The following is a 26,271-nucleotide window of genomic DNA, read 5'->3' as shown; positions in this document are numbered from 1 at the left end:
GCCAACAGTAAGATAAGCCATTCAGCAGCCCTGCTACCTGAAGCTAGAGCTAGAGTGGCTTGAATCGCCATGTCCTAAAATATAGTGTATTAATGAAAATTTTAAGGTAGGAAGGTCAACAGATCAGAAGATGATCACCATTGAAAAGGTAGTTTGTTACAGTTCCCAAGAGGAGGAGACATGCCATGCCTTGGGGGACCACACTGGGAAGCAGCAGGGTCAGTCAGGAGGCAGGGGGAGAGGAAGCAACCTTGGGTAAAAGCCTTTTTTGTGGTTCCCACGGAAGGAACAGGTGAGGCAGGGGAAACAGGCTTGGGACTGGCTAGTTGAGTAATCGTAGCAGGCGCTGGGCTATAGGGGCTGTCCCTAGTTGTCTGGTACATGGCCCTGGAGTGATTAGGGCAGGTGGATAGTGGCCCCCATTATGAGAACTTGATAAAGGAGGTGGTTGGAGTGTGAGCTCCAGATTTGCTGGTTTGTATTTGAAAAATCGCAGGTGGGCAAGTTGTTTACTATCTCTAGGAACTGGCTAACCCTGGGAGGTGGTGTTCGATGAGGGTCAGCAAGACCCCAAGACGTCAAAACATCAGAATACAGAAAATAAAAGATACAGTTGATAACACTCCAGCTAGAGGATTTCCGGCTCTTCTAAGTTGGGAAGGGCATACAAATCTACCCATAAACCAGGTAGAAATATCCAAAGCTAATTCAGCTATAAACAATGGAAATGGGTCTTAATGCTCTGTAAGAGAACCCCTTATAAGTAGAGGAAGAACAACAAAACAAATCAATGACAACTGGAAGATCAAATGCAACTATCTGAGCCTAGACTGTCTGGGTTACCTTAAAGGACTTGTCACAAGCTAGTGCTTCCCAAGAGGATACAGAAAGTTAGCATCCATCAAACCTTACAAAGTAGAACTGCAATTATTTTTCTTAAGCCCAATTTATTAGCAAGCTACATTCTCTACGCTAGTGTATGTAGTGTGCATGCGTGTGCACACACACATACCTACACATAGCAATAGTTTGCCTAAATGTGAGCTCAGCATCAGACACCACCCACCCCTCCCCCAACACACATTTGGTTATCACAAATTCTCAAGAGTCTGTGTTTAGTGGGTCCAAGTTGACATGGCTGAAATAGGCCTTTTTGTTTTTCTCAAAAGCATTGAGATACATTAAGACAAAGTAAAGTTAAACCTACCCATTTTGACTTCACAGCTTCCTTAGTAACAGAAGCAGTATTTTCAAATCCAACAGTGCTGTTTACTCCAGGAAACGTTTTCCTCATAGTCATGGCAAAATCAAACACCACATTATCTCAAGTTCCAGCAAACACTTTATTCTCCTCATTAATGTCTCAAAACTGTTGGAAGCCAAAGCCTGGAAAAAGCCCTTTGGCAATAAATGTGAATGTTTTACAAAGAGAAGAAAGAAGTTGCAAGAGGTTGTAAGTTTCCGTTAACTGTATTTGAGTATTTTTCTTTGGTAAAGTCCCCAAACAAACTTGAATAAATTAGACACAGTGTCGATAGAAGTAAAAGAAGTAGTCTGTAAAGAATATCCCAGCAAAATAAGGATCCGTTGAACAGTCAGCTAAATCCTGTCAGAACAAGGGGGAAAAGAAAAGAGAGAATGATTAATGTAAGAATTAATTGTAGCTAAAGTTTATTTATCTATTTATTTATCTAATGGCCCATTTCTTTCTCACTGAAAAGAAAAAAAGAGAGCTTACCGGCGCAGCTACCCGGAAATGGTATGCGCTGTCAAAGAACGGGGCTGCAGGGAGGCTCCAAATGTGCTGATATCCCTAAATAATGAATGAAAGAGAGATCCATTTAATAACTGTATTTTACACTCAGTTGGAAAGAACATAGGCTGAAAAAGCATTCCCTTGACTGCTGTAGGAGAGGTATTTGTGACAACAGCTTTTGATGGTGTTGCTGGAAAAGTCTGCAGCTTCTGAAGGATGCACAGAAGATGCTGAACAAAGCTCTGTGATCAGAGTCAGCAAAGGGAAACATTGGCCTGTGGCTCATGGCATCTCTCTCAGTGAAGAACAGAGGCTGTGCCAAAACTGTAGACACACTTCTAGAATGGGGACAGAATGCCGAGGAGCTGGAAAACGTTACCTGTGTCATCTCCTGGGAGACTTCTTGGTGGCTTTGCATGCCTTTGGCTTCCCTTTTACTATGGAAACACATACTTCCAAGGGTGAACTTGCACTGGAAGACTATCAATGGCTCTGTTGTGCTTCAAGAGACAAAGAAAAGAAAAGGCAAATGGAAAAGAAGTTACCAGCTCCCACTAGGCTACATCTTGATAAGAAGAGGGACTAATGGGAACATACCTTGGAAATCCATTCAAAGTTCCAAATAGGCATGTTATTACACAAAGCTCACGGATGCCAATATACTAGTTCACATCTCATTATAACAGAAACTCAATCTCAGATGACTACTGTTATGGACTGAATGTTTGTGTCCTCTCCAAAATTCGTATGTTTAAATCTTAACCTCTAATGTGATGGTGTTAGGAGGTAGAGCCTTTAGAAAGTTGACTAGGTCATGACGGTGGAGCCCTCATGAGTGGAAATAGTGACCTCATAAAAAGGAGCCCAGGTCTCTCATCCCTTCTGCCGTGTGAGGACATACAGAGAAGACGGCTACCTATCAACCAGGAAGTGGACTCTCACCAGACACCGAATCTGCTAGTGCCTTGATATTGGACTTCCCAATCTCCAGAACTGTGAGGAATGAATGTGGTTTAAGCCACCCAGTCTATGGGGTTCTTGTTATAGTAGCCTGGAACTGACTAAAACTAAAACTGAGATAACATATGACAGTCTCTAAAACCTAATCTCATGACTTAAATCACCTCAACATCAGAACTTCTTATCTTCCTAGATTTTTAAATAATTTTTGGATGTATTCCTTCTCTTTTCACTGGCAGCTGAATTTGCTTCCATCTGAAGTTTCCAGGATTTCAGATTCTGCAGACTCCTGCTCTGAGTAGGTATTGTTTGAATCAGAGAGGCAAACAACACAGGTAGGGATGTGCAGGTGAGCCCCGTTAGGAATTATAAGCCCTTCAAGTATCAGGGTGGAAGACCTGTCAGAAAGAATGGTTCTTCCCTGGAGGCTGGCCCAAGAATCATCATCAAGATGAGATCCATCTGTCTTTGGAAACAATATTTTTGCACAAGTGGGACAACCTACAATCTCGGTTGAGTATATGTGTTATTTTAAGATCACCCATGTTAGAAAAAAATGGTTCTTCATCTAAAAAGCCTGATTTAGGGGCTTCCCTTGTGGCGCAGTGGTTAAGAATCCGCCTGCCAATGCAGGGGACACGGGTTCGAGCCCTGGTCCGGGAAGATCCCACATGCCGCAGAGCAACTAAGCCTGTGCGCCACAACTGCTGAAGCCCACACGCCTAGAGCTCGTGCTCTGCAACAAGAGAAGCCACTGCAATGAGAAGCCCACACACCAAAACGAAGAGTAGCCCCCGCTCACTGCAACTAGAGAAAGCCCACAAGCAGCTACAAAGACCCAACACAGCCAAAAAATAAATAAGTAAATTTATATTAAAAAAAAAAATAGAAAGCCTGATTTAGTGGTTCAAGATGACCATCTGCCACTTCAGGGGATATACCACTTCACTTATTTCCCTCCATCGAAGCTAGGAACGAATGAGGAAACGATATTCCAGGTTGCTTAGAGAGTGCTAGAGAATAGTACATTTAGCTTTTGCTCTGCCTGTAAATATGGTGGGTTCTAAGTCATGGAATTTTAGCTGCTTGAAACAAACCTTTCCAAGGCAAGCAGTTGGCGTGTGTCATTAGCTCATTGTAGAAGCAAAGTGGATGAGAGAAGGAGTATGAAGTCTGAGTGAAACAGAGGAAGAGATGGGGTGGGGAGGGGGGAGGGACTGATGGAGGAAGAGTAACAGAGCTGGGGAAACAGAGGGAAAGTGGGGAGGACAGAGGAAAGGGAGAAAGGAAAGGGAGAAGAGAGGAAATGTGGAAGGGACAAAGGAGAAACTGACATCAAGAGACACAAAATAAACACCATCTATCTGCATGGTATCTCACTGCATAATTTCTGCAAAAGTCTTAAAGTACCATAATTATTTTAAATAGCTGATAAAATAGATTAGAGTTTTGTGATTTTTGGAGGAAAGGCAGTCATAATATGAAGTGCCTGCTATGTGCCAGGAAGGGGCAATGTTCTTAAATATCTCATGTCACTGGGGAGGCAGGAAAGTGATAGCTAAAAGGAAGGGCTGATTTGAAGCCCAGCTCCACCACTTACTCGCTATGAGTTTTGGGACAGGCTTTTTGACCTCTCTAAACTAACTGTTCCCATCTGAAAAATATAAACCAGAAAAAAAAATGCCAACCTCAGCGGATTGTTGAGAGGATTATATGACCCAGTAGTAAAGTGTAGAGTGTCTGGCATATAGTCTGTGCTCAGCAAATGGTAGTTATTAATTTCACTATTATCTGTGATTCTCACAGCAGCTCTCCTTGTTATGGTATAATGTCAAACACGTCTTACAAATGAATAAACAGTAGCTCAGAGAGGATGACTGGTTTCCCCAAGATTACTGAATTAGTAAGTGACAGAGACAAAATCTGAACACTGGTCTGCCCACCTCCAAACTCTGACTTCTTTTTTTCAACTCCCTTGGGGGAAGGGGGTGGTGTCTGCATTAGCATTGCTCCCAGAAGCTCACAAAAATGTGCAGCCCCCCACATCCAGGGGGCCAGGGCCACACTATTACTCTAGTTCCCACCCCAATTCAAAGGGACACAGCCAGGGGCAGTCTGAGAGCATCAAACCCAGGGTCATTGTCACTTTGTAGGTATGAGTATACAGCACAGAGCCTTTCCATTCCACTGGAGGGAGCCTGGAAGGCCCCAACCTTCATTTTGAAAACCCCTCCCTCAAGCTGGCCTAACTCTCAACCCAACCATTATTCTTTAACTGATAACTTTCCACCTCCTAACTTATTGATCAAATTGTGAAGGAAATTCAGTATTGTTATTCAAATAATGATAAAAACAGAATTGTCTTTTACAGCTATGCACTTACTTGATTTCCAGAGAGAATTTGACATTGGTAGGTGTGTACTTATTAACAGGAATATGGTAATTGTAATTTCCAGACCTAATTATGGAAAAAAAAACACAAATCAAAATACTCAGGAAAGGGTTCAAAAGGGTTTTTTCTACTTTTTGTATACTATGTAAACTGTGAAATATTCTATAATACGTAACAGATACAGAAAATCAAGTTTAAATTTCAAAGTGATCTCTTTCGGATCTTACTATATATGAAATATACCACAAAGATTTATGGTTTGTTAAAATACACAGAAGAAATGACAGAAAGTCAAATCCCAGACCATATGAACAAAACTAAACAAATAGGAAATGACTTCAGTTCCCCTTAAGGAGATACAGATTTCAGAAGACAAATGAGGCAAAGTCCTCAAACTAACAATCCCTCTGGAAAGAAAATTGGAAATAATAAATACCAGCTTTTTTACAGTAAACCACTCCCTTTTAGGCAACATTAGCAGGAAATATCATGTACTTTCAGAACTGGAATCAACTAAAATTATTATAGTCCTAATTACCATTTAGTAATGGAGAAAACTGCAAGACAGAAATGCTTATACAGACATTCCTCCCGCCCTTGACGAGGGATGCTTAGGGAAAGGGGGGAGTTCCACTGATCCCTACTGTAATGAAAACCCTAGCAAAAAGGCTTATTGTATCTAATACAAGTTCTTATGACTGGCCATCCCTTGAATTATATGGAGAAATAACTTAAAACCAGATAAATGGGGGAAAGAGCCAATCATTTAAAATTTCCGTTAATGAATATTAAACTGGGCTGTTAAAAATAAGAAAGCAAAAATAAAAGCAATAGATCTGAACTGGGATCGGGAGGGCTTTGTCCTACTGGAGGAAGCTTGGGTAAATTGAATTCTTTTCCTACTATGTGCCTCCCAACATCTGTGTGCTTTCCAGGCACCCAACTCCTTAGCTAGTAAGTATCCTCATCTTACAGATGAGAAACAGGTACGCAAGGAGAATAAACATCTTGTCAAAGTGCTGGAATTTGAACCCAAATCATCTCACTCTTCATTACGTCATTCTACCAAACCAATTATTTCTGTCTCTTGACTTTTTCAAGCTCACTGAGCCTCAAGTTTTGTAACAGCAAAATGGGGGTAATACCAACCTCATGTGATTTTGTGAGAATTCAATGACATAATGAATGTAAAGGTCATAAACAAATCATAAAGCACCATACAGGTTATTTTCAAAAGTCAGGACCATCAGCCTGAAGCCTAAGGTACATTAGGCTGAAAAAGAAATAAGGCTGAGAATCCGTAGGATTTGTGACACCAATTCAAAATATACAGCCTTGCCTTTAACCTAGCAGGCTTAAATATTAGCAGGTTTAACTAAACCAGTAAATACTGATCAAATAAAGAAAAATAACTCCTTATTCTTAATGCCTACAACTTGCATATTGTGTTTGCTGAAGCTTCTATGCTTGACCTCTATGCGTCTAGATGCATTGTTACCTTGATGCAGGCGATACACTAGAGATGAACATTGCTGATAACTTTTGCAGTACCCAGATTTTTTTCTCTTAACTGAAAAGGTTAGGATAAGCTATATTTTTCAGCAATTAAAATAATGATATCCCTTGTTATTAAAATATACAAATGTCAGCTCACTCATAACTTGGAGCCATCAGTAATAATGTCTTTCTTTTCTATAAAATTAACTAACAGCTCTGTGCCTATGGTATGTGGCCTCAGAGAGTCAGCCACAGAGCTGCCCCCTAAGCTTTTAGCTTTGGACTTACCCATTAAACCAGGAGACTGCAATCTTTGGAGCCGTGGTTTATTGACATTTGCTAATACCAACCATTTTATGATTCCCTCTTCCACCATGCAACAAATGTGTTTTCACTTAAGGAGCAATGTAAGCACACATCGGTTTTACCGGGTAGCATTAGCTTTCATTCCAGTCTCAAAAACCCAGAGCCCTGAGTAAATTCCAGAAACAATCAGGGGATAATGGGGAGGCTTACCCACCCGCACTGGAGGCTTCTACTGCAATACCGACGATCTATTATTTGCTGGATTTCCATAATCTGAATAGAACTGATGGTTGTATCAATCCCTGAATTGAGAAGAAATAAAGTAAACTTTTCTGCAGAGAAAAAGAGCATTGTGCTCCAGCGCAGGCTCCAAATTGCAGATTGTGAAATAAGAGTTTCCTAGATAAATGGATTCCATTTGCATTCAAATGGGGGAAAAAAAGGAGAAGAAAGGGGAGAAGGCTTTTGTTGTTGTTACAGTAAGTTTTAAGAAAACTAAAAAAAAAAAAACAAAAAAAAAACAAGCTCCAATAGACAGCCTCATAATATCCAAAACAATGCCTGGATCGTGGAAGTCCTACTAAATTGAGATTTATTGAAAATGGAGAGCGCAATGTGATATGCAATCTGGCCAATAAAGAAAGATTCAACAAAAATCAGAAAACAGAAAACCAACTAAAAATTTAGCAGAAAAATAGAAGAAGAGAGCAGGAAGTTCAAATAAATTATTAAAATCCATGAAGATCAACCAAAAGGCCTAGCGGTATGCAACCATTTCTAATGCCTCCTTAATGGTTAGGGAGGCCTCCTTAATGGTTAGGGAGGCCTCGATTATCAAAATGTACTCCCACGGGTGTGGCAGAGTGCAGCCTCCGTCCCTGTGCCTTACTCCAGTAATGCTTTCACAGCTTGTTAGTATTCTGCCTGGCTCCACAAAAACAAAGAAGAGAGTCACTTAAATATAAACTTACAGTCGCTCCCCCAGTCAAGGTTGGTTAGCGCCTGTCCTGCCAAGAATGATGTGCTCCTGTCTCCTGAAGAGGAAGAAAGTCTGTCAGTCTTGAAGCTTGTTCAGGATGGGAAGAAACCCAGTGTGTGCCCTAGTTTGTCTCTGTCAGTTGAATGTTTCCCCCACCTTTCAACCCATCACATCCCTATGCCATTTCATACAGAGCTAGTTTACTGTCACCCTTCTCCAAAAAGCCACCTGTTTCGGACTGAATTATGTCCTCCAAGTTCTTATGCATGAAGCCCTAACTCCTGGTAACTCACTCAGAATGTGACTGTGTTTGGAGATGGGCCTTTAAAGTGATAATTAAATTAAAATGAGGCTGTTAGTGTGGGCCCTAATCCAATCCGAATGGCATTCTTATAAGAAGAGGAGATTAGGACATGAAGAGGCCTGCTTGCATGGAGGAGAGACCTTGTAAGGACACAGAGAGAAAGCGGCCATCTTTGAGCCAAGGAGTGAGGCCTCAAGAAACCAGACCTGGTAGCACCTTAATTTGGACTTCTAGCCTCCAGAACTGTGAGAAAATAAATTTCTGTTGCTTAAGTCACCTAGTCTGTGGCATTTCGTTATGGCAACCCCAGCCGACTAAGACACCATCCCGGATTAGATCACTGCAGCTCACAGCTCTCCCACTTCCACTGCCATGGCATGTATTATTACCGAATCCTCTAAGTGGTGATCAATCAGTGATATCTTCTCTATCACTGTACCAAAGGGCACATTATCTCTGGATTGTTACTTTTCTTGTATCTTTGCCCTTTCTCAAAAACTCCAGACTAGGGAACCTCTACTAACATTCTTTGAATCATCTATAACTCCAAGCATAATGTGATCCACTCAGGAAAAAAGCGAGCTTAAGTTAAAAACTGAGCTGCAGCCAGCTGAGGAGAGGACTCAAATCACTGGTATGGGGCCAGAGCTCGCTTGTGGGGAAGGAAGCCAGGGGAGTGGTTATGACCCGTCAGAGCTGAAAAGGCATTTTAAAAGCAATATTGAAAAGGTAACCACTCAGATGACTGTTGTTAAGGCTATGGGGAAAAAAATGTATCTTTTTAAAGTGGATGGTAAAAGCAACCATTTAGTGAGTTGTTCAGCAAACCTAACAAAAGAATTTTAAAGTTTTTGCAGTCAGTTTTTAAATTTGCAGATGTTTTCTCAAGTATATGTACTCTTTATTGCAGTCCTTCATTTTCATTAAACAATATCTATGTTTTTCAATATAATTTGGGGCAAAACACAAAGACGTTAACCTTATTTAACAAGAGACGTAAGTTAAAACAATATGTGCTGCTTTCATGGGAAAGAAAAAGAGACAAGAGCTAAAACAAGTTTCTGTATGGAATTTCAGGGTAGAAAGCAAAGCAACGGTGCAGACTTCTGGGGGTTAGTCGCTCCTAAGTATCTGTCCAGGTTAGTACTTCTCACACTAAGTGGAAGGGCTGGTTTTCTTGTCTGGAAACCTAACTGTGAGCTTTTGGAAGACTGCATCTTGTTCACTATTGTATCCCCACATAAGGCAATGCCAGGCTCAACTGTGGGGCTCACTACATATCTGTGGAAGGATGGAAGGAGGAGAGTCAGGGAAAGAGGAAGGGAGGAGGGAAAGCCAATCATGTAGCTTCTAGAAAAATGTTTCCTCTTCCACACTCAAAGGAGACACCCCTAGGGGATGGGTGCAGAGGGGTGCTAGGAGTGGACTCGGGGGAGCTGGGCTTCTTCATCCTGTTAGCAAATGGGAGTGAGACAACTTGAAGGTGAGGCAAGTTTCCTGAAATTCCTCCCCAGCGTGATGCTTCCCTTTAAGAAGAAATGGACCTTGATATATGGTGATTTTCTAGAAAACTGAATATTTCCCTTTACCTAAAAATGTATGTACTGTCTAAAAGGCCTCCAGATTTCTTGGATTCCAGCTATTCAAATAGTAATTTTCGAGCACATGTCTCCTGCTATGAGTTTCGCTTATGACTGCTTCCATAGAGGCTTATTTACAAAGCAAATGAGGCATAAAGAGAAGGGGAAACCCGACTTCTCTATCCTGTCTGTTTTCTTTCCCTACCTTTTGTTCTATTTTCCTGCCGAATTTTCAGGAAAAACGTCATTGTAAAGTCTGGCAATAGAACTACAGAGTTGTCTTACTTCCACAGAAGTGTATTTCTGGGTTCCTGGAGACGTAGAACCCTGTGATTAAGATTTAGCATCTAATGGGATAAAGTGTTTTTTAACAGTAATAAAAAGGTGAAGTTGAGGAGAGATAATCTTACAGCTTAGAATTATGAAAATGGCTTTTCAAAAGCAGGATTGGAAATAAATTTTGAGTCTCCTGTAAAACACCTCGACTTTGTCACTTCTCTGAGGCAAGACTATTCAATTCCGAAAGGCTGGTTATTGGAAAACCATAAATTCTCCTGTAGTCATACAGGGGTGGCTCTCATTTTACAAGTGCCTTCCAGCAATATTCCCTATAAAGTTAATATACATTCCCAATGGTTTCCATCGTAAAGTTGGAGATATATTTCACAATCAGCAGATGAGATCTCCCCATAAACTAAATCAGAAACTTCTGGAGAGGAGAGACTTAAGATGGTGTCCAACCAAAGTATATCCTGTCGTGGTAGAATGTGTGTATTGCGCTACTTGTAAAACTGCACTGATGGCTGATTCCCAGTACATCTTGGATACCTTTTTCTTTCATGACTGAAACAGGCTCAGGCCAAGAAAAAGTCAATGAGCCCAACCAATCGATGACTGAGTCCTTTAACACGGGGAAACATTTTCTTTCAATCATTGACTCTTCTCAGAGGTCTGGTCTCCAAATCAAAATAAGCATGAATTACAGATGCCTTTTGCTTTGTGAGATTTTAAAAGTCTTTACCAAATCTCTTAAAATCTGTAGAACTCCACTGATGCTTTTTCCCACAGGCTCTTAAGTTTTTAATATCTAACTCTGCTGCCTATTTAAACCTTTATTAGTTCCATAGATTAAAATCTGATGCATCACACTCAGTTCCTCAGAGTAGAAGCTGAATATTTTGAAATACCCACTTTCCACTTCCTATTAGTCTTATGCAAACCTTTTATTAAAGTGTGAGAAGAGGGGATAACCTTTCTGAAAGACATTTTAAGCAACCAACTTAGGCCCAAAGGAAGAATAATGGCTTGAGCTCAGCATGTCATGAAAATGCTGATTTCCCTGTACTTATTTTACTAGTCGTCTTACTCCTCAGGAAGGAGGCTCATAAATGTGTTCTGGGGCTTGGTAAACTATTAAATATTACTCCACATCTCACTGAGAGTTACTCTAAGGTTTTTTTTAATTAAAAAATTTTTATTTTTAAATTTGTAATTGGTCTTAAATGCCTCAGAAACATCTTGTTGAAAAGAATATTTGCCTGGTTTTCTCTTCTTTTGGATTTAGGAACCCTGATGTCATATGTTGCCCTGGACAGAGGCAAAAGATGGAGCAGCAGCAGAGGAGAAATGCTTTTCTTCGGGCCCCCAGAAATATCCCACACTGGGGACAACATCTCAGTGGCTATAGGCACACAACGGAATATTACTCAGCCATAAAAAGAGTGAAATAATGCCATTTGCAGCAACATGGATGGACCTAGAGATTATCACACTAAGTGAAGTAAGTCAAAGACAAATATCATATGATATCACTTATATGTGGAATCTAAAAAGATGATACAGACATAGAAAGCAAACTTATAGCACCAAAGGGGAAAGGGGAGGAGGGATAAATTAGGAGGTTGGGATTAAAATATACACATTACTATATATAAAATAGATAACCAACAAGGACCTACTGTATAGCATAGGTACTATACTATTACAAGATACTCAATATCTTGTAATAACAAATAATGGAAAAGAATCTTATATATATTTTTATCTCACTTTGCTGTACACCTGAAACTAACAACATTGTAAATCAACTATATTTCCATAACATTTTTTTTTAATGGCTGTAGGCAAAGGGGAGGGGGCAGAGGGTGCTGAAAGGGCTTTCTAGAGGCATAGAGTAGATACTTTCTGCATCTTCTAGAGTTGATCCCAGGTACATGCACACACCAAGCCCAAATAAGTGGAGGCAGAATGCTGGGGACAGGGGACCCAGATTTCGATTTCTACTTTGCTCATAATTCACTGCAGAATCTTAAGCAAAGTCCTCAGCCTCTATTTCATCAGTCATAAAATGGGTAAATTGGTATAAATCAGAGATTCTTCTGACCTGGGGACTCTGGAATCCCAGATGGTTACATAAAGGGGTCTGTGGTGTTGGCTGTGGACTTGAAAAGTAACAATCTCTCCCATAGATTTGTACCATTTTTCAAATGTTGCTGTTGAATTAACAAAAATAATTTGCATAATCTCGGGGTCAAAAAGTCAGGGAGCCACTGGTGTAGCTGCTCTCTGACCTTCTATGACTCTAAATCCCCCAGGGTTTTCAAGTTTCCTGAAGGTTATAGTAAATAGAACATTTAAATCCTTTCCGTTTTTTTTCTCAAGTTGAAAGAGGGAAGAGGGAAACAACTTTCCCAGTGTGTCAGAGAGCCTGATAAAGCAGAATTTAAACTCCGTTTTTAGCCAGAGAAGCTGATGATAGTTGTGTCTAGGAGGACACAGCCAGACACCTTGGAGCAAATCTTCTTTCTTAGGAGTCTCTTCAGTGTCTCTCATCGTTATGGAAACATAAGATGAGCAGACACTCATTGTCCCAGAGAAGATGGCAATAAACCTTCATGTGGTTTGATAAGGGCTACTCTTCCCAATATCCCCTTGATGTGAAGAGCTGGTTGCTATAGGAGTGAATTTGCTCAAGGGTCAAAAAACTTTCTGAAAATGAAGGTTGGGCCAGTTTCCCAACCTCTTCCTGTTCAGGATTCATTGTTATCCACCTCACATGGGTCAGATGGTCTCATTTGAGCACTGCTCTCAGAAAATGACACCCAGTATCCTCAAGGTGGACTCCCAAGGTGAGGAAAAGGGTTACCAGCCACAAGGTTCCACGTGCTTTAAAAAGGGAAGGGAGGTTCTGGGGCATTTCTGAGACAGTAATGGATTTTTCCATATTTAAAACTATTGAGGATATGATCTCCGAAACTGAAAATTTCTTCCTTCACATTGAACTTTTATCCTCACTCTATAGTGATGCATCTGTTCCCAAGTTCAATGAAAAATTGCTTTCATGAGAAAAACACTACAAGCATTGCCTCCTGTAGGTGCAGGGGAAAACTCTCTGTGCCTTAGCTTCCTCACTGGAAAAAAAAGGGGATAATAACAGTGCCTATCTATATTTCAAGCTTGTGAGGACTAAAGGACTTACTCGTGTAGCCTACTTATGACAGTGCCTTGCATACAGTAGTAATACGTCATTATGTGGTGTTACTGATGATGGTGATGATTTGTAGAAGTTATTTATTCAAGCCTCGAATATGAAATAATATCAAAGGAAATTACATTTCTGCCCCCAAACTTCAACCACTGACCATAGTCTACATGTCATTAGTCATTAGGTCTACTCAAAAATATTCTGGCTCATCTTCTTCCAGGCATGTGTTAGGTCTGCACTTCACCAACTGTTTTTAAATTAGACATGACCAATGTCACTTGCTTTGGCCAGTAACATGTAAGCAGAAGTGACTTGTGTTAACACCCACATGGAAGCTGTAAGAGCCAGTGCACAATTTGCCCCATTCTCTTACCACCTCTATAGAGGCTGTGGAAATACGTACTGAGAAGGAGTCTCTATCAGCTGAGTCTTGAATGGCGTGATGAACAAGATCCCTCTTTTGATCGACATTTGACATATAGAGAGAGTCAAATAAATGTTTGTCACATTAAGCCACAGTGATTTGGGAGTTGTTGTTACCACAGCATCTTAACTGATAAGTCACACTGATATGTATGTACTGTTATTATTAGCATCATCATCATCATTATTTTAGACACTTGTTAAAATGTGTGTATACAGAGGAGATTTCTAGAAACAATAACTTAGTATACACTGGGATGTACAGTATTTGATCTTACAGACATAATTACACTTTTAGTCCTTGATCAAGTTTCCATAATTTATTATATTTATTTATTTATTTTTTTGGCCACGCGGCATGTGGGATCTTAGTTCCTAGACCAGGGATCAAACCCGTGCCCCCTTCAGTGGAAGCACAGAGTCCTAACCACTGGACCGCCAGGGAAGTCCCAATTTTTTTAACATGAAAATTCTGTTACTTAAAGAGCATCAGTGTGTGTGTGTGTGTGTGTGTGTGTGTGTGTGTGAGAGAGAGAGAGAGAGAGAGAGAGCGAGAGAGCGTGTGTGTGTGTGTGTGTGTGTGTGTGTGTGTGTGTGTGTGTCCCCCAAGGAGGAGGAAGAAGATAATCTGAAAGTGGAAGCCTTTTTCAGGGACTTAAAGCTTACCCTGAACTCATCAGAATCACATTTTGCCCTGCTTGGTTTGGGCAGAGAGCCCAGATGCCACATCATCTTATAAGTTCTAAGTGAGCCAAAAGATCTACCCATCTTCACATAATTACTTCTCTTGTGCTACTATTACTATCTTGGTTGGCAGTGAACAAATGAGACCCTTTCACTTGAATCAACCAAAATTTCATCCCTGGGTGGGGAACTCAGTATTACAAGTGATTACAAGTTTGTGTATTTGTGTTTTCAAAGATCTTGCCACGCCAAATAGAAGAGTGGAACCATTAACAGACTATCCAAGTAAATAGTGAGGAGGGAAAAACCTCAGGTTCAAAGCACTAGTTGTTACTCTTTGAACATTCTTTACCTGCCCATGGCCTCTGATGGGGCTCCTTCTCCTTGGGCTGTCTTTGCACAGGGCTTGAGAGGACTCTTCTTGTTCCCCAGTTGGGACAGCAGTAAGTCTCCTGACATGGCAGGATCTCACAGAAAGTGATCTCTGGTACTTGGAAGGGGGGTTGTGTGGTTGCCAGAGATGTATTAGGTGCTGCAAGGCATTGGACAGAGGGGAGGAGAGTGACAAGGTTAACCTGAAAGGCTGGTTCTTCTCTTGACAATTCACATGAAACCCAGGCTAGGTTTGAGGGTGAGGAATGTGACGATCTTACCCAAGGGGGAAGCTGTGGGTGGCAGAGCCGGATCCTGGGAGCTGGTGAGGTTGCTGGAGGAGGAGAACAAAATAATTAATGAAAGAGGCCTTCAAGAATCCTTCTCCCCAAAGGAAAACAAGACTGGAACTCTCACCTCAAAGGGAGACTTGGGGTACATCGGTCTTGATCTTTTAAGCTAAGTATGTAAAGGGAGACTATTGTCAAGCCACTGTTAAAAAAAAAAAGAAAGAAAGAGTTGTGTGGCAGATTTGATTCCAGATATATCTCACACAACCAGCTGGCCAGAGATGTCCTCTCCCAGGCCACACAGATGGGAGAGGAGGGGGCAGGCGGCCAGGGCTGACAGAAGCGCCATGGAAGCCAGCACAGTTCTGCCTCTCAGCCCTGGTGAGAAAAAGCCCCCAATCTTCCCGGAGCTCAGAGGCTCCCTGGCTACTCCGGGCTGACGGATTTTTCCACAAAGCAGCCCCCTGGCCCTGGCAAGCTGTCTCAGAAACGTCTGTCACTAGTGGAAGATTACAAGAGGAAGCATGTAAATCACTGGAGGCAGCCCTCTGCTCCTTGCAGGAAAACTCAGAGCAAAGTTCATATCCCCCTGGTGGAGGGCATCCACACTGTGGTGTTGGGAAATGAAAGGCCACACAGGTTTAGTCAGCAGTAGGTGCCAAACCCTTTGGCCGCTTCTGACATCTTCCTGCTGCCTGTCTTTTCAGAGCACAATACACCAAATTGGACAAAGGAAGGAAAAAAGTACAATAAAGCATCTATTTCCACACTACATGAGTTCAAAATAATGAGTGTATCTTTCCCCCCAATTATCAGCACTTATATAGCCAAAAGGAAGCTTACCTTAAAGGTCCTGAGCTTTGGGAAGCTCTTCCCAATATTGCTCACACATCCAAACACTCAGCATTCTCCTCTTTCGAGGGTGTCTCTAGAACTCTCTCTACAATCCCGCCGTGCGCTGGGCCTGACACAGGGGACCTTACGTGACCTCTTGCCGGCTTGATGTCACATCTGGTTCTCTAGACTCAACTCCTCATTAGTATTGATATCTTTCCCCACCGAAGGTCGTGGATTTACCATCATTAAATATACACAAAGAAATGTGCCACACATTTGAATTCTGCTCATGAAGAAAGGAGCCCCAGAGTGTTCTCAGCAGCAGCTGGTTACTGCCCAGTGGGCACAGCCCTGCCTGGGAAAAGTGGTGCTGAGCTCCAAAGATGCCATTAGACAGAATTTGTGGCGTCGCCCTGGCAACTACTTGCTGTGGTCCAGTCTCCCTGACATTGTTCTCCCACATTCCCCATTTTCTATCTCCCTATTACTAATCCTTAAATACTTTTTTTGATTTGTTTACCATCTGCATCATTGCATGGCCTGGGCAACTTCTAGGATCATAGAATGAAATAGACATCTGCTTCTTTCTTTAGGGTTTTGACCCTTCTCAGGTACACCACAGGCTGGAAACAAGACAATAAGCCCAATACCTCCCATTTCTGGTCTTAGAGGTCAACAACATTGGAATTCGTATGATCTGATAAGCACATTTAAAAATAGTCTCTTCATATCAAAATTAGACTTCCTATAAGCTTTGCATTGGATTTTCATGGGAATCTGTGTCTCTAGAGAATGTTAAGCATGTCTGTGAAAAGTAGATGCTCACACTCTCCTGAGTTGGGAATCCCAGAAGAAGACAAGTTCACTTAGGAGAGTGAGAAAAGTACACCAGCTTCTACTGGGAATTCTATGTAGTGGTGTCAAATACTTGGGGATGCTTCCTGCAGTGGGCAGTAGCAAGTGAAAAGTTAAAATGCTGAGGGGAGAGAAGGGTACAGAGAGACCCACAATGTCTCCTGTAACTGAGAAGCTGCTTTGGATCAAGAAACTGGAAGCATCCTTGGGACCATCCCTTACTTAGCCTCTGAGGATAATTGTCTCCTCTGAGACAAGGCCCAGAAGCTAGTCCTTTTCCACACTAACAAAGCATTTTTGGAGGGATAGATAAATACCCCTTCCACCATGTAAACAGACCGAAAACAAGAAGGCGAGGAGGACACAGGAAAGATGACCAGGGCTCAAAGGCTGAGGAGCCATCATAGCAGCAGCACGAGCCTGAAGACCAGAGACCTGATAAAGACCCCTCATCCCAGTAAAGGATGACCCCTCCTCCCTGCGAAGGAGGGATGGCAGTCAAAAGGCACGTGATGCTTGCATAGCAAATGTATTTGCTTTAACTGCTTAGTACATTTGGCTACCATTTCATCATATTGCATATCTTGGGGTAATCTCAGTCTCTTTTGGTATAAAATCCAGAAGAATTCTAATAATATGAATATCCATGGGAGAGTGGATTGTACCTGATTACCTACTCACTCTTTTCGCCTAAGTAGATAGGAAGGAGAGCAAAGATTTTGTGAAAGTTATTTGCAAGGCTAAAAAAGATACACACACACACACACGAAAGGCACAGGGAGCTGGTAAGAAATATCAGTTGATTAAAAAAAAAGATCATCCTTTATCTCATATTTAAGAGCAGAAAGCCTGTGCTTCTTTTCTTCAAAGTATGAGTTTATAAAGGGCTCCTGTATCTCTAAGCTAAATCAAAGGCCAATGTCTGGTTTAAAGGGCTCCTTGTCTTCAAAGTAAATAGAAAGTCAGTCCCCAGTTCATGTGTGAGAAAAGGGAGATGGGAAGAGAAAAAGAGCTTGACATAGCACAACACTGATGTTTTTCTTACCAAAATGCCATCACAGCAATGAGAGTTATAACCAAGGTCTGGAAAACCCAATTAGGACACGACTGTTTTTTTCCTGAAAAAGAAACCTATAAAAAATTCAGCAATGAGAAATGAAAAATCAGTGATGCCAACTTTGAGAAGGATGCCTGAAGACTCACTCCCCAGGGGATCTTCGCTGCTCCCTTCAGCCTACATCTCCCTCCTCCTCTCTGCCTCTGAAAACAAAGTCCTTTCAAAGCCAAATTCTTCCCTTTTCTTGGCAGTCCAGGCTACACTCTCTCTTCCCTGCAGGACAATTGTCTGTGCCATTCATTAGTGCTTTTTCTTGAAGTTTTATGAGAGAAGACCTACCAGACAATATACTGTCAGAACCCAGAGGTCCATTTCTTTTAATAGGATACTTTTGAAAATCAAAAAGTCTTCAAGACATAATAGAATAAATCCCAATGGAAGAACTTCAGGCAGCATGACAAATTGTAGAAAAGATTTTTGTGGCATGAAATACTATTAATTACTCCTTAAATCATATACAGTTTTTTCCAATGCTGCCACCTATTTTTGAGGACTGTTCTGGGCCTATGTCTTATTTATTCTTATATCCATTCAACAAATATTCATTAAGCACTACTATGAGCAACGTTATAGGGGGATATGAAAATAAGTAAATTACACTCTCTAGGAAGTGAGTGAGACAAACCTTTAGGACTGGTACACATTGGCATTAAAAACTTGCACATAAGGAATGAGCCAAGAACCATAGGAGAGACAGCTGTGCAACTGGTGAGGAATCTCGCTGGAGATACGAGAGGCTTTCTGCCCAGTTAAATATGGTGCTCCTTAAATATGAGTTTCCTACTAATGCAATACAGAGTATTATGTTTGCTTCCTTCTGCGGGTACAGGATTGGAAGGGAATTGGAGGATGGTGGTAGTTAAGAAATAGTTTAAAATTGGTCTTTGAATTTCTTGGGCAGGTTATCTGCATAAAGAAAATGTTCTTCAATGTAATTATCGGGGGTCGGGGGGGCGGAATTAACCACACGCTTTTTAACAAGTACCCAAATTTTAGGGTTATCATAACTGAGTCATCCATAAGTGCAGTAGGAAGCCACTTTGAATACCAAGAAGTGGATGGTTTATACCATTCCTACATCCCACTGGAACGGTTTTGAGGACATCCTAATAGTGTGCTGTGCAAAGAAAGAACTCAATGCAATGAAATTTGCTGAATTGATTAGAATTAAGTAGTATTAATCTCAGAATAAGAGCTTCCCCTTCCAACCTACTCCCCAAAGCTGCCAGATTATTTTAAGTCTCCATGCTTTTGCTCAAAAGCCTTTGACCTTGTATAGGAAAATGGCCTAAGACCTGGGGTCAGACCTGGAGTCAAGCCCTGAACAAGCCATCTAAGTGTCATTGATCCTCATTTTCCTCATCAATAAAATAGGAAAGATAAAATCATACCTGCCTACCTTTCAGAGTTACTGGGTGGACCTGATTAACAGAGAAATGTTTCTCAAGTTCAAGTCTGCATGAGAATTACTATGGAGTTTGTTAAAAAATCTAAATGCCCTGAAAAATTCTGATTCAATAGGTTTCCATGTAGTGTGAGTTGGGGGGCTGTGAATCTGTAAGAAGTGAGATAATGAAAAGTATCTGTGTTTGCTAATATGTTTAGAATAGATAACTAATAAGAACCTGCTGTATAGCACAGGGAACTGCACTTCACTGTACAGTAGAAACTAACACAACATTGTAAGACAACTATACCCCGATTAAAACAATAAATAAATAAATAAATTTAAAAATAAACATACTCATTGGGATGATACATCATTTATTCAGTATGATCCATTTGACCTCTATGTTACTAATTTTCATAATACCCTGAATAGTGGGGGGAGGCGGGCTCTCAGAAGAAGCCTGTGTTTGTTCCTTCCCTCTCTCGCTTCTCCACATACTCTGAATTTTTACTCGAACCCTGAGGTCTTTCTCACCTCGCCCCAATCATCAACACACAGCAGGAATCACCCACCTACCTCTTGGAAGTAAAGAAAGAGAAGGAAAGGAGAGGAACCGTTTGGACTGGATGAGACCTTAATCTTCCTCCAGAATGAGCATCATCTTGGCCAGCATTGGCCCAGCCAGGCTTCTCACCATCAGGTAAAGCCCACCAACTGCTCATAGCCAGCACTTTGCTCATTAATGCCCCCACTCAACCCAGTAGGACCACTCTCCACCCATACACTTGTGTTTCAATGCTCCAAGGATCTTGGAGGCTTTGAGGAATAAAGGTTACCTAGGGGGTTGGTGTATGGAAGGGCAAGTTAACCTCGGAGAAATACCCAAAACCTCCTAGAAAGACAGTACAGGGAGAGCAAAACACCACCATTCCTGTATTTTATCAAGCTCCCTGGAAGACTGATACATGCCAAAGTATGAGAACCACTGAAACAGTGGGTTTGAAAATACTAAATAGCGGTGGACACTTACATAGCACTTATGTGCCACACACTCTTGAGTGCTTTATGTATGCTAATTTATTTAACCTTACAGTAATCCTCAACTACTCTATAAGGCAAGTACTGTTATCATCCCTATTTTAGAGATGTGGAAACATGAGTCCCAGGAAGGCTAAGTTCCTTACTCAAGATCACACTGCTAGTAAGTCACAGAGCCAGGATTTGAACCAAAAAACACTTGGTTCCGGAATCTGTGCTCTTAACCCCAATGCCATGCTGCCTCCGTTTTCTGTCTGTAAAGAAAGGATGCACTATACAACTTAAATATTATTGTTATTATTCAAAAAGTCTTCATGGCTGCCAAATGAACTCCGTAACTGGTGATCCAGAAACAGCCTAACATATTTTCAGCCTTAACTTCGACTCTCCTCCCTAACAAACTCCCACCTAGTCCTTCAAGGAAGCTGGTGCCAGCTCCCAGACCTTGGCTTGTGCCATTCCATCTGAAACCTCTCCAGCAGCACCTGCTACTTTCTAGCCAAAGCTTACGCCCCCCTTGAAGGCCCGGGTCCCATGATACTCCCACGGTGCTCTGAGCCTCTGCAATATTTATCACATCCGGGTACAACTGTTCTTTGTTTTCTCTTCTGATCTTCCCTGGCTACCTTAAAATTCTTTAGAAGGGGCCACATCTTACTAACTTTTGCATGCACAGGGGCGTAGGACAGTGACTGCATGAAGTCTCTGAATTGAATGGGTGCTCTTTAATGTCTGGATGTCCATATAAGTCCCTGAGCCTGTGTCCACACCCCAACTCCCCCACCACCCATACACCCAAGACACTGAATCTCTTAATGCTTTAAATTTAGATTGTGAGCCTTCAGGGAATATTTTCAGACTGGGCTCTCCATTCATTCATACATTTGACAAATATTTCTTGAGTACCTGCTCTGTGTCTGTCCCTGGGGACACAGAATGAGGAAGGCTGACACAGAGCCTGTTCTCATGGACCGTATATGTTCTAGTTAATATTCTGAGAAAACTGCAAAATAAAGATTCTTTGTGTGCAAGATGGGCACTACAGAGGTTGCACAGGAACTGAATTGTACCAATCAGGGCCTCCATGGATGTAGATACAATTCCCTCTATCCCCTTAGTACAAAGAGCACCTTCCCTACACAATATTTTTAGTATTTTGTGTTTATTGAGCAACCTGCTATGTGCTGGGCATTGTGCTAAGGGCTTTCGCTCATTTAATCCTATCAATACTCTTTGTAAGGTAGACATTATTATTATCTGTTTCCCAATGCAATTAAGTAAACTTGCCCCAAAACACTTCTACATATACATTTATCCATGTATTTATGCCTATTGGTATAGCAAGAAGCTTGTCGACAGCATAACATTTTAGTAGTTTTTAGTAGAATATTAAACTTTCTAAACCCTCTTAGAATAGTTCAGTGACGTACAACATGAGGAGTAGAGAGTAAATTGGGACAATGGCCCAAACATCAGGTCAGCCCGTAACAGGATATAGGTTAAGGTCATAAATACCTTCCTCCAGGAAAGGCCACCTTTGGAAAACTAGTGGATCTGAGGGAGCGAGCTGAGGTTCACAGCTATCTATGAATGGCAGCTAGGAAGAGAGTATTGCAGCTTCTCCTTCACTGACACTTCTCTGCAATGGAGAGGGTGTCCTTTAAGTTAATAAATGATTAACCTTCACCTTTAATGTAAATGTTATCCTGTTTGATGAAATGCTCTATTCATCCTTTGCAAGCAAGTGAATACCTAGTCTCCATTTGCATATATAGTACTAAATATCAAAGGGAAAAGAGGGATTTGTGGATTAACTGACATCCCTTTGAGATCTTCTGGAGACAAAGATAAGGGCCTGAGTCAAGTCAAGGCATCCACACAGATCTTGCAGCCCAGAGTCATCTGCTGATGAATCTCACCTGATGGGGACTATACACACAAAAAGCGGCAGAACAATATTTCTGAAATGAACAGGTTCTATACTCATATCTCTAAACTCCTCTTTGAAAAACCAGTTAATATCTATTAAAAGGATAATATTTAAATGCTTTAAGTGCATAAGGATGCCTAGGGAACCCATCAACAAATAAATGAAGAAAAAAATTCCTGATCAATTTTTCTAAAGACTATTTGAATAGAAAATATCACCTCTGTTCATTATAAATTTAAGTCTATTTACCTTGCTGGTTTTTTTGGGAATGGTCCTTTTTGGAGAAGATGCACTAAGAGCTCTGCTACATTTGCTTTAAAAAGAGAAAGAGAAAATTAGTTTTGATTCAGCTGCCTCTCCAAGAGTTATATGACAAAGGCCCAGACTGTCACTAACACAGCAGTATGCTTTTTTTTTATTATTATTATTCAGTGGTAATTTAAAAAAGGAAGAGTCGAGGCAATTGAGAGTTCCTTTTGTGTACAAGAAACTTAGTAAGTATAAATAAATGCATTAAAAGTTACATTTCCCTTTTTCCCAAAATATATCCCAGAAAATGTGCACGTGCCTCCTTAAGTAATAAAAAAAATAGAATAAAAGTTTTTTCCCTGAGGACCAAACATGGTTCTCTAAATTTAGAAATGGCCACCTTTCCTCCTTAAAAGGAAAGGCCACCCTTTTGTTAAAATGTAGCACTTCCTATAATCACTACTCTTAAACAGATGCATTATATTTTGTTTTATTTTAAAAGCAGCAACAGAAAAAGTAAGAAAATTATCACATAAAACAACTGTGTTCCAAAACATTCTGAAAGAAGAATAGGGACTTAATTAAAAGAAAGTAATGGTTGCTGCTTGGTAGAACAGACCATTCAGAGTGATCTAGTTATGGAAAGACCCCATTCTCTCCTTTCTCCAGATTTCTATGGCAATCCTGGAAGTACCTGATTGAGCTCACTTCACTGGCAGAGGACTTCCAACTACTGAGCCGCTTCAGCCTGGCCAGCCTTCTGTTCCATATTTCTAACTCTTCTATTCTTTCTTCAAGGTTGTTGGTTAGTTTGCAAAGCTGCTTCACTGCACCCACATTTTCCATAAAGATCTGGTCCTAAAAATGAAAAATTCAGAGCACATACAGTTTGAGACCACTAGACAACTGTCCATGGCCCATCCAAAGACAGCTGGAAAACTCCATTGAAAACGGCTACATACACACACACACACACACACACACCCCCAGCCTCAAGTTCATTCAAGATAAATCTGGAGGCTTGAAATTTAAAGTGGTCTTGCCAAACTTCTGGCTATGTAGTAAAACTGCTTATGTTCAATTTGCAATAAAATGGAAATATGTCCTTGTATTCCAAGAGAGAGAACAGAGCTGAAGGACACTGTCAAGTTTCCAATCCAAAGATTTATTTTCAGTGGCCATTATGCTCTATTTAAAACTCATGTAAAGAAAGTCAGAACAGGCTTCTGAATGTTGATTTGTGTTTGCATCACTAAATCAGAAGGAATGACTTCAGTTCTCCCTGGTAAAATGTGCATCAAATTGCTCAGGTGAAGGAGGGAGGAAAGAAGACCTGGGCTTTTCTCTGAGTTCTGCCACCTGCTAGATGTGAGATCCTGGGTAAAATGTAACAACTTCTCTGAGCTTCAGTTTCTTCATTTATAAATGAGAGGATGATTCTTGAGATGTTGATTTCTGTCTTAATATCCCATAAGCTATTACATGCAATTTACATTTTAGCTTAAACAAAATTTAAAACAACAGCACTTAATTCTTCCTATTCAAAGAAAGTTACTGACATGTCAGAAAGAGCAAGAAAGGAGAGATCAACCAAAACCACAGGGATCCAGACACCCCTTCCCCCACCCACACATGTCAGTTGTTTTGGGAACATGTGTGTCTGTTTCTTAGCCATACAAAAATCCTGGAAAGCTCTCATCAACTCACACCCCAATCCCATAACCACTCCTCTTCCCCACCCCTCTGTGTTTACAAGTTTAGAATGTCATGGCGCTCTTTGGGGCTCATAGAGGCTGGTCCACTGTTGTAAAGTGATGAGCTCAAGGCCAAAATAGAAAGACTGTTTTGTGGCTGGGGATCAAACTCAGGGCTGTGTGTCTTTGAGATTCTCATCATGCAAACCGAAGTTTTCTCGGTTTCAAACACTGTAAAGCAACCACTTGGAAAGGATTCAGAAGCTGAATGTTATAGATTTAAGGCTTAGTTCATAGAGTTTAAAGGCATACACACTGGTATAAAACACACTGGTAAAGGTAAGTATATAGTCAGTTTAAGAATACTCTAATACCATTATATAATGGTATATAAATCACTTAACTCTAGCATAAAGGTTAAAGGACAAAAGTATTAAAAATAACTATAGCTTCAATAATCTGTTAATGGTACACACATAAAAAGAGGTAAATTATGACACCAAAAGTATAAAACATGGGGTGGGGGGGGAGTAAAAGGGAAGAGTTTTGTATGTGATCAAAGTTAAATTATTATTGGCCTAAAATAGACTGTTAAATCTATAAAATATTTTATGTAAGACTCATGGTAATCACAAAGCAAAACCTACAGTAGATACACAAAAGGTAAAGAGAAGAGAATCAAAGCATAACACTACAAAAATCATTGATTCATAAACGAAGACAGCAAAGGAAGAAAAGAACAAATGAACTACAAAACAGCTAGAAAACAATAAGATGATCATTTAAAGAAGAATTAATAAAAATCTTTCTCAAACTCCTCCAAAAAATGGAAACTCCATCCACTACAAACTCATTTTAAAAGGCCATCATTACCCTGATACCAAGGCAAGATAAGAACACTACAAGAAGAGACAATTACAGGTCAATATCCCTGATGAACATACATGCAAAAGTCTTCAACAAAATATTAGCAAACGGAATTCAACAATACATTAAAAGAATCATATGTCATGATCAAGAAGGATTTATTCCTGGGATACAAGAATGGTTCAATATATGCAAATCAATCAATGTGATACACTCCACTAACAAAATGAAGGATAAAACTTATATGGTCATTTCAATAGATGGAGAAAAAGATTTTGACAAAATTCAACATCCTTTCATGATGAAAACTCTCAACAAATTAAGTCTAGATAAAATATACCTCAACATAATAGAAGCCATATATGACAAGACCACAGCTAACATGTACACTTAATGATGAAAAGCTGAAAGCTTTTCCTCTAAGGTCAAGAACAAGACAAGACATGCCCACTCTCCCTGTTTCTATTCAGCACAGTACTGGAAGTCCTAGGAGCAACTAGACAATAAAAAGAAATAAAAGGCATCCAATTTGGGAATGAAAAAGTAAGACTGTTTCTGTTGAAGATGATATCTTGGATACAGAAAATCCTAAAGACTCCATCAAAAAATAGAACTAATAAGTTAATTCAGTAAAGTTGTAGGATGAAAAATCAACTTACAGAAATAAGCTAGTTTCCGTACACTAATAATGAACAATTTGAAAAAGAAATAATCCCATTTACAATAGCATTAAAAACAATGAAAAATACTTAGGGATAAATTTAACCAATGAGGTGAAATATCTGTACACTGAAAATTATTAGACATTGGTGAAAGAAATGATGAAGACACAAATAAATGGAAAAATATCCTGTGCTCTTGGATTGGAAGAATTAACATTGTTAGCACGTCCATCGTACTCAAAGCCATCTATAGATCCAATGCAATCCCTGTCAAAATTCCAATGGCATTTTTCACAGAACTAGAAAAACTAATCATAAAATTGGTACAGAACAACAAAAGATCCCAAATATTCAAAGCAATTCTGAGAAATAACAAGGCTGGAGGCATCACACTTCCTGATTTCAAACTATAATACAAAGCAGCTATCATAATCAAAACAGTATGGTACTGGCATAAAAATAGATACATAGACCAATGGAACAAAACTGAGAGCCCAGAAATAAACATACACATACGGTCAATTAATATTTGACAAGGAAGTCAAGAATACTCAATGAAGAAAAGATATTTTCCTCAATAAATGGTGTTGGGAAAATCTGATATT

The 26,271-nt window shown here is 40.4% G+C and overlaps 1 protein-coding gene across 1 annotated transcript in view; it reads right to left on the bottom strand.

Annotated features, from left to right (window-relative positions):
* Positions 1-1,196: 1,196 nt before the first annotated feature.
* Positions 1,197-26,271, bottom strand: part of MYRFL (myelin regulatory factor like) — a 116,398-nt gene continuing 91,323 nt past the window's right edge. Inside the window, exons 14-25 of the mRNA XM_060025233.1 lie at positions 23,138-23,301; positions 22,444-22,507; positions 17,765-17,850; positions 15,155-15,229; positions 15,019-15,071; positions 14,718-14,897; positions 7,883-7,945; positions 7,126-7,213; positions 5,100-5,174; positions 2,136-2,256; positions 1,739-1,813; positions 1,197-1,606 (exon numbers count right to left, since the gene is read on the bottom strand). Coding sequence (XP_059881216.1) covers positions 1,520-1,606; positions 1,739-1,813; positions 2,136-2,256; positions 5,100-5,174; positions 7,126-7,213; positions 7,883-7,945; positions 14,718-14,897; positions 15,019-15,071; positions 15,155-15,229; positions 17,765-17,850; positions 22,444-22,507; positions 23,138-23,301 — 1,131 coding nt within the window. The 3' untranslated portion in view covers positions 1,197-1,519. The remainder of the gene's footprint in view (positions 1,607-1,738; positions 1,814-2,135; positions 2,257-5,099; positions 5,175-7,125; positions 7,214-7,882; positions 7,946-14,717; positions 14,898-15,018; positions 15,072-15,154; positions 15,230-17,764; positions 17,851-22,443; positions 22,508-23,137; positions 23,302-26,271) is intronic.

This window comes from Delphinus delphis, chromosome 11 (genome assembly GCF_949987515.2).
Source record: "Delphinus delphis chromosome 11, mDelDel1.2, whole genome shotgun sequence".
NCBI classification, from domain to species: domain Eukaryota; kingdom Metazoa; phylum Chordata; class Mammalia; order Artiodactyla; family Delphinidae; genus Delphinus; species Delphinus delphis.
Note: the sequence above shows the minus strand (reverse complement) of the source record. Positions and strands in the feature narration are given on the sequence as shown.